Raw genomic sequence first — 8,937 nt, forward strand, 5'->3', positions numbered from 1 at the left:
TGTGATGTCGTTTGAGCGGCGCTTCGTGTGAATGTAATTGAGAGTGGGGGGGGTGGAGGAAACCAAAAAGAGAGGAAACTGCCCCAAAATTCCAATTCATTTTCTGAAATCCCCACAAAATTGGAGGTGATTCCAATGTGAAAATGTGTCAACATTGATGAAGATTTCATTCTAATTGCTTTTAATAAGTTTAGGTTTGAATGAGAGTGGGATGGATGGAGGAAACCAAAAAGAGAGGAAACTGCCCCAAAATTTGGATCCACTTTCTGGAATCCTCACAAAATTGGACGTATTTCCAACCTGGAAACGCGTCGATTTTCATGAAAATTTGAATGCAAAAGAGAATGAATTCCCAGTCTGGGGAATCTGAAATCTATTCCCTGCTCAGTTAAATATTGGCCAAAAAAGAGCAGAAATTTGAGTGGAATTGGAAGGGAATCGGTCAATTCTTGTTCCTACCTGTAGGCGGTGGTGTTGGCTGGGGTCTGCTGGGGGAGGATGTAACCACCCCGGATGTGGAGGTTGATGTGCTCCAAAGGAGAGGGCAGATTTCGGAATTCTCCCCGGAATCCGATGTATTGGCCCTTTTTTGGGGGGTGGGAGAGGGGAAATTAGAAACGATTTCATAAATTACATAAATTGTATGAAATATTCGGAGCGTCGGCACCGCTCGTCGTTAAAATGCAGCAATAGCGCCGCGTTGTCGGAACGAGAGCTGAAATTGGGATGAAACAATCTGAAAGTTACGAATGGACGCCTAGGGGTAAAGCACTCCTCCTGTTTATGGAGAAAAACCCACAGATTTGATAAATTATTTTATGAATTATGAGGATTTTATGAAATATTAAGGAAGTCGGCACTGCCCATCTTTGAAATTGGGAAATACTCCGTATTTTCAAAACTGTATTGGAAATGTGGATGAAATAATTACTTATTTTTGAAGTGACCCCTAACGCCAATATTGTCATCCTATTTATGGGGGAAAAAAAAACAAATTATGCAAATGTTTTTGTAAATTAGATGAATTTTGTGAAACATTAAGAGAGCTGGCATTGCTCTTCTTTTAAGGGCAGAAATTGCTCCGTATTTTCAAAACGAGACCTAAAATTCTCATAAAAAGAGGGTAAAACTCTGAGTTTTTTCACTAAAATTCACCCCATTTGCGGGGAAGAGATTACATATTATTTTATAAATCACACGAATTATAAAATAATTAAAAAATAAATAAATAAAACAAAAATAATTATAAATAAAACATTAAGAATGCCGGCGCCGCCCCTATTTTAAATGCGGAAATCTCTCCGTGTTTTCCAAACAAGACCTGAAATTCCCATAAAAGTGGCATAAAATTCCGACTTCTCACCCCAAGCTGACGCTCTCATCCCATTTTTGGGGAGGAAAAACTCGAAATAATTTTATAAATGGTACAAATTTTAGGCATGAAGAGCCTTCTCACTGCCCGCCTACGACGTTCAGGAAGAGCCTCGCGTTTTCACGACAACACCCGAAATTTTGTTAAATCCTCAAAATCGATCACTGGGGGCTGCGCTCTTCTCTGAAGACGCTGGGAGAAGTGAATTCAATTTTGGAAGGATTTTTAATTACTCACCGTGTGGTAATCATACCAGCGGGCGTTCGGGAGGTACGCGTTCACCGACACGGCGCCCTGCAATTAAACATTTTCGCTTTAACGAAGGCCAAATTTGTAATTCTCCCGAAGCAGCGTCCAACCTTTTCACCGAGTTCGAATATTTTCATTAATTTCTAATATTTCCCCCCGGATTTTCCCGATATTCCGTGCTTTTACCTGGTCCAGCACGGGGCTGATGAGCAGCGCCGGGCCCCAGAGGAATTGCCTGTATATTTCCCACGTGGTTCTGTCTTCCACAAACCTGAAATTCCAAAATATAAAATATAAATATTCCAAAATTACAAAATATAATATATTCCAAAATATAAAGGGTTTTTGGGGGGGATATGACCCGTTTTTGCAAAATATTTCCTCACTGCAGCCTTATTCTCCTTAAAAAAAAACACTCTTTGCTCTTCCCTTCCTATATATTCCCCTATATTTCCCTATATATTCCCCTATATTCCCATAATGGGGAATAATGACGAGCCGTCGCTTAGAAAGAGGTTAATTGATTTCAAGTTTAAAATGGCAATTGTTGTGGTAATTCAAACCACTCGGTTCTAATTAAATTTAATGAAATTTGAATTAAACGTGATTCAAATTATAATAATTTAATGACTGGAAACGAATCCCATTCATTTACAAATGGATTCGTCGACGCTTGTCAGGAACATAGAAAGATTCTAATATAAAAACTGCTTAATTTAGGCATATCTCAATCATAAAATTCATAGGTTCAAAATCCTATTTTAAAATGTTATTTTACGTTTTTTTTTACAAATGCTGAAATCTCTAAAAATAGAGACATACATTTTTCTTTTTTAGTGTTACTTTTCTATTTTTTTCTATTTTTTTCTATTTTCTTCTGCTATTTCTTCTATTTTTTTCCTCTATTTTTTTCCTCAGTCTTTCTTCTATTTTTTTCTCCTACTTTTCTTGTCCTTTTTCTTCTACTTATTCTTCTATTTTTTTTCTATTTTTTTTTCTATTTTTTTTCTGGTATTTTCCCTCTGTTTTTTTCTATTTTTCTTCTAGTTTTCCTTCCATTTTTCTCCTATTTTTCTTCTATTTTTCTTCCAGTTTTCCTTTCATTTTTCTCTTTTTTTCTTTTATTTTTCCTCTATTTTTTTCTACTTCAGTTTTTCTTCTATTTTATCTTCAATTTTTCTTTGTTTCTCTATTTTTTCTATTTCTTCTTTTTTCTCATTTTTTTTCTATTTTTTCTATTTTTTCTATTTTTTCTATTGTTTTTCTCACTGCTGAATCACTTTGCCCTGAATACATTTTTCTCTCCCCCAAAATCTCAAGACTTTTCTGAAAATCCTCTTTTTTTGTTTCTCTCTTAAAAATTTTTGCGCAATTTGAATCCCAAGTTCCTATTTGAATCACAGATTCACACTCACATCCCAAATCTATACTTCAATTTCAAATTCACCTTCGAATCTCAGATCCACACTGAAATCCCAACTTCATATCTGAATCCCGAATTTGTATTGGAACTCCAAATTCAGATTCAGATCCCCAGTTCACAGTTTTCTAGGAGGGTTTGGGGCGACCCAGTGGATTTGGGGGAAAAAACGCGGGGTTTTGGAGGGGAGGAGCCCACACTCACTCGTGGAGCAGCGGGCGCACGACGGTGCTGCCGTGAGCGGAGGCGTTGTACATGAGCGTGTAGAGGTACGGCAGCAGCGCGTAGCGGATGTTCAGCACATCCCTGGAGATGTCCTCGAACGTGGAGTTCCACGCGACGGGGTCTTGCCTCTGAGGAGGGAACATTTGGTTATTTCCTTTGGGAGAGGTGGGAAAAAAAAAAAGAACAGTTGCTAAAAATTTGTTCGTTTTTCACATTTGGTGCTGTATTTTTTTTTTTTTTTTTAAATCACTGCGTACATCCCTCCAAAAGTTAATTTGGTGGTGGTTGTTGTCAAATTTGCCTCAAAATGAAGAAAAAAATCATTTTTCACCTCATACATCACTCAAAATTACATACATTTTATGAAATATTAAGAAAATTGGCACCGTTTTGTCTTTTAAGTGTGGAAACGGTTCTGTATTTTCAAAACAAGACCTGAAATTCTCATAAAACAGTGTTCAGTGTCTAAATTGGCCACAAAAGCCAATATATTCATCCTCTTTATGAGGGAAAAACCCACAACTTTTACAAAGGATTTAATAAATTACATAAATTTTATGAAATATTAAGGAAGTCGCCACCATCCATCTTTAAAATGGGGAAATAAGACCATATTTTCAAAGCAAGATCTGAAATTTGGATGAAATAATGATTCATTTCTGAATTGTTGCCCAAAGCCAATGCATTCACCCTNCCTTTCCTTTCCTTTCCTTTCCTTTCCTTTCCTTTCCTTTCCTTTCCTTTCCTTTCCTTTCCTTTCCTTTCCTTTCCTTTCCTTTCCTTTCCCCTCCTTTCCCCTCCTTTCCCCTCCTTTCCCCTCCTTTCCCCTCCTTTCCCCTCCTTTCCTTTCCCCTTTCCTTTCCTTTCCCCTTTCCCCTTTCCTTTCCCCTTTTCCCTTTCCTTTCCCCTTTCCTTTCCCCTTTCCCCTTCCTTTTTCTACTCTACTCTCTTATTTTTTATACTTTATTTTTTACTTCATTATTTCAGCACATTTCCGGTCCATGTTTTTTTTCCCCCACTATAAAATGTAAATAGATAGCTAATATATAATACATACATCTTACATGAATATTAATATCCGTTATTAATAGGAACATTAATGTTTTAAACAGACCCATAGATTATATACCTATAAGTGCAGAATATATATTGCTAACAATGATTAGTATTTAATAAAAATATATTAAATATGTATAATATATATTACTATATATATATTACATCTAATTAAAATATTAAAATCGTGCTAAGAATAGAATACTAAAATATTAAACATATTAAGTAGGTATTATTTAAAATATATTGTTAGACACATATTATTAAATACATATTTAGAATAATAAGAATAATTTATGAATAATTAGAATATATATTATAAATGTATTAGTAAAACACTGAAAACATAGTGAAATATTAAAAGCATATTTTAAAATACATATTTAAATATTATTTAAATATATTGTAACTACAAAAATTTATTGAATTGTATTATTTATTTATTTTCTATAATATATTAATTTACTATCTGTTTTTATTACCTATTACCTATATTAATTGATTTTCTATAAAATCTTCTCTATAATATATAATAATAACGTAAATTAATATAATAAATAATAATATATTTATATTATATATACAATTTATTATCATATTATAATAAATATAATACATACAATAAATACAATATGCAATACTCTAATAGAATATGATAATATATAATAATATATAATGACAAATAATGATAAGGCAGGATTTATATAATTTTCACACAAATATTTATAATGTATATAAAAAGAAATAAAAATAAACACATTTTATACCTCTATATTAATTATATCAGTACGTTAATGCATATTAAGTAATATATTAATGTAGTAATTGATTAATATATTTATATATAATATATTAATGTAGTAATTGATTAATATATTTATATAGCATATGTAATTCATTTAAATTTGCCCCCAAATTGTGCTCTCGGGGTCATATCCCACTTAATTATATCTATTAATGCCAACTGAATGGAATTATAGAGCTTTTTCATTGGAAATAGTCTTAATGACCACTCTAATTAAGGCTGTTGTTATTATGTTGGTCTTTCAAAACACCAAAATTTGCATTTTCTGCATAATCAACTTAATTTTTTTAATGCTTTTTCAGCCCACAAACCTGACGAGCCGTAAACGAGGTCAGCAGATAGACGCCGTCCTCATACGCATCTGGTAGAGAAGAAAACAATAAATTAATTAAGAACAAATTAATTTAAAGAGAGAACTTCTACGCACGCGTGTGGATACGCATTAAAAAAACATAATTTTTTTTGCATTATTTGCGATAATTTCAAGTATTTTTTAGAATAACGCACCGCAGATGTAGAGGATAGGGGATGCTTAATGATCTCTTTTGTGAATTAATTGGGGGATGGGATGGGCTGCACCGGGAGGGGGGAGGCCCCGTCCCTGGAGGTGTTGAAGGAACGTTGAGATGTTGTGTTGAGAGCCATGGCTTAGTGGGGTTGTTGGTAGGAGGTGGATGGTTGGGCTGGATGAGCTTGGAGGTCTTTTCCAACCTAACTAATTCTTTGAGTCTCTGATTCTATGGGTATGGTCATGGATGTAGAGCTTTGCAGTCATGGTCACGGATGTAGAGCTTTGTGATGATCGTGGTCATGGATGTAGAGCTTTGTGGTTGTGGTTCTGATCGTGGATGTAGAGTTTCGTGGTCGTGGTCATGGTCATGGTCATGGATGTAGAGCTTCATGGTCATGGTCATGGATGTAGAGCTTTGAGGTCATGGTCATGGTCATGGATGTAGAGCTTCGAGGTCATGGTCATGGTCATGGTCATGGNGGTGCTCCATTGGCTCACCGATGATGGATTTGGTCATCTGGTCCCACGCGGCCGTGTTGTCCCCCAGCCAATGTCCCGCCCATCGCCCGCTGGTTGGGTACGTGGAGCGCGTGATGACGATGCCCCGCTCCTTTGTGGTGTTCCGCAGCGCGCTGAGGGCAACAAGTGACCCTCAGTGCTCATTTGAAAGGGATTTGGGGGAGAAAAAGGTGGAAAAAAGGAGAAAAAAAAAAAAAAGGGGTGACTTACTCCAGGGTGGGTTTGGTCTGGGACCACCCGTAGAGGTTGTGGACGTCGTAGTGGCGAAGCTCGGTGCCATCCGCCAGGGTCTGCACGCCCTCCATGCAGATGGTTTTGTAGGCCAGGCCCTCCTCTCTCCACCCCAATTCTGTGGGAAATGGGGTGAAAACACGCACATTTTTAACAAAAACTTGGAAAAGCTACTTTTTGTTGGCGTTGTCTTCACTGGGGTTCGCTTCCTTTTACGCGGTCGTGCGGTCACTTGTTTTATAAGCCAAGCAAAATTTTTGGATGTTTTTGATATTTAGAAAAGGCAGAAATTGCCCGCTTTCCTCTATAAAATTGGGTTTCTGAAACCTGGGAAAAGCAGAAATTGCTGATATTTGTCTCTGAAAGTGGATTTCTGGAATTTGGGAAAGGCAGAAATCGCTGATATTCCTTTCTTAAATTGAGGAGCAGCAGGAATCTCCATTATTCCATTTCGAAATCAGGTTTCTGGAATTTGGGAAAGGCAGAAACTCCCGACATTCCTTCCTGAAATTGGATTTCTGAGGTTAAAGGAAGTCAGAAAGTGCTGAGATTCCTTTCTAAAACGTAGGAAATTAAGGAAATTGCCGGTAATCTTTTTCAAAACGGAAATTCTGAAGCGTAGAAGGGCAGAAATTGCCGATATTCCTCTAAGAACTGGATCTCTGAAAGTGAGGAAAGGCAGAAATCGTTGATGCTCATTTTTGAAATACGGGAAATCTGGGGATAAATGACATTCCTTTATAGTTTTCTATAGGGATCCATTTAGGGTTGGGGGTTTCTGTTTTTGTAGACGTATAATTTGCATATCTGAATAGGAAGGGCAGAAATCACTGATGCTCGTTTCTGAAATCGGACCTCTGAAGTTTGGGGGAGGCAGAAATTGCCCATGTTCCCTTTTCAAAGTGCTCTGAGGTTGGTGTTCACATCAAAGACTGGAACTAAAGATGCCAAAAAATCTCAAAAAATCAGGACTTTTCTCATTAGGTTTCTGGATTCGGGGATTTAATGCAATTCTATGGCATAGGAAATGAACCAATAAATGTAAAAGTGGGGTTCAAAACATAAAAGAAGGGGTTAATTCAACCCCTCGATTCAATTTAGAAAGGGTTCATTGGACCGTCCCCTTATTAAATTAGCCATTAATTAAGTGCTGATCAGACTTACGGGGCATGTATGGGGGATTATTGAGCTCCTGATTTCTGCAGCCCCAAACCGCCCCGTGGACGAAGCTGGAGGGTTCGTTCATGTCCTAAAAAAAAGGCAAAAAAAACCCCAAACCACCCCAAAACTGAGCCAACTCCACTCCAACGTGGCACATTTGGGCCTATTTCCCCCCAAATAATTAATTCTTTGCCAACGAGTTTGTGAACGAAAGCTGAAAGTCACTGATTTTCATCAACCGATGCGGAACGTTGCGATCTTTTGCCAACAGAAGCTGAAAATCACATTTTTTTTTTCCATCAACAGATCCTGAAAATCACGTTTTTTTGTCAACGATTTCTGAAAATTGCCATTTTTTCCAACAGCAGATGCCAAAAAAATCGCGGTTTTTTTTCACCCACAGATGCTGAAAATCACAATTCTTCACCATCACCAAATGCCAAAAATTATTTCATTATTTTTCGTGATTTTTCATCATTTGTTCTCACTTTTTCCCTTTTCATTTTTTATTATTTCATCTTTATGAAATAAAAGCCCTTCGTTTTTTTATTCTTTTTTATTCTCTTTTTTATATTTTTTTTCTTTTTTTCTTATTTTCCCTTTTTTTTCCCAGCCTTTTTTATTCTTTCCTTCCGTTCTAATTTTGAAATCATTTTCCTCCCTTTCTCATTTCTTTGATTACTTCTCATTCCTTTTTCATTTTTAAAATCATTTTCCCTTCATTTCTCATTTTTAAAATCATTTTTCATTTCTTTTTCACCTTTATAGGAGGTTTCCATTCATTTTTCGTTTTTTAATCATTTTTCATTTTTTAAAAATTTTATTTTTGATTATTTTTGATTATTTTCATTCCTTCTTTTTTTTTCTCTAAATCGTTTCCCATTATCTCTCTCATGACTTCGATTTCCTCGCTGCCACGCTCCATCCAATCCGTTAACATCATGAAGTGCTCCGGGCTCACGCAAGCCATCACCACGCGCTAATTAATCAGTGAATCAACGATGCCTAAACCGCTCTCGCAATAAAAAGGCACCGAAAAAAAGGCAGAAAAAGGCAAAGTGGGCACTCACGATCCAGATGCCGTCGTACTTGAGGCTGAGGGAGGCGTTGTGGGGGTTCTCGTAGAGCTCCTGCAGCTCCGTGCTCCACCACTCCACCGCGGAGCTGCGGAAGAAGTCGGGGAACGCCGTGTACGCGCGGAAGAGCTGAGGAGGGGGAGGGAAGAGCAAAGAGGAGGGGTGAGGGGGAAGGGGATGCACTCAGTGGGTTCCAATCGACGTACAAACACCCGCCGGGAAATGACAGAAGTGTGGGAATTTGTATAAAAATTCGGGCAGGAATCGGGGCAGAAATCGGGACAAAAAATCTGGACGGGAATCGGTACCAAA

At 37.0% G+C, this 8,937-nt stretch overlaps 1 protein-coding gene across 1 annotated transcript in view; it reads right to left on the reverse strand.

The window, feature by feature from the left end:
* Positions 1-459: 459 nt before the first annotated feature.
* LOC110391778 (maltase-glucoamylase, intestinal-like) overlaps positions 460-8,937 on the reverse strand; it is a gene marked incomplete at both ends in the record, with an annotated part of 52,135 nt that continues 43,657 nt past the window's right edge. Inside the window, 9 exon segments of the mRNA XM_021383721.1 lie at positions 460-584; positions 1,610-1,666; positions 1,808-1,892; positions 3,246-3,394; positions 5,439-5,488; positions 6,137-6,270; positions 6,368-6,506; positions 7,553-7,637; positions 8,620-8,754. Coding sequence (XP_021239396.1) covers positions 460-584; positions 1,610-1,666; positions 1,808-1,892; positions 3,246-3,394; positions 5,439-5,488; positions 6,137-6,270; positions 6,368-6,506; positions 7,553-7,637; positions 8,620-8,754 — 959 coding nt within the window.

This window comes from Numida meleagris, unplaced genomic scaffold, assembly GCF_002078875.1.
Source record: "Numida meleagris isolate 19003 breed g44 Domestic line unplaced genomic scaffold, NumMel1.0 unplaced_Scaffold502, whole genome shotgun sequence".
In the NCBI taxonomy this organism is placed as follows: domain Eukaryota; kingdom Metazoa; phylum Chordata; class Aves; order Galliformes; family Numididae; genus Numida; species Numida meleagris.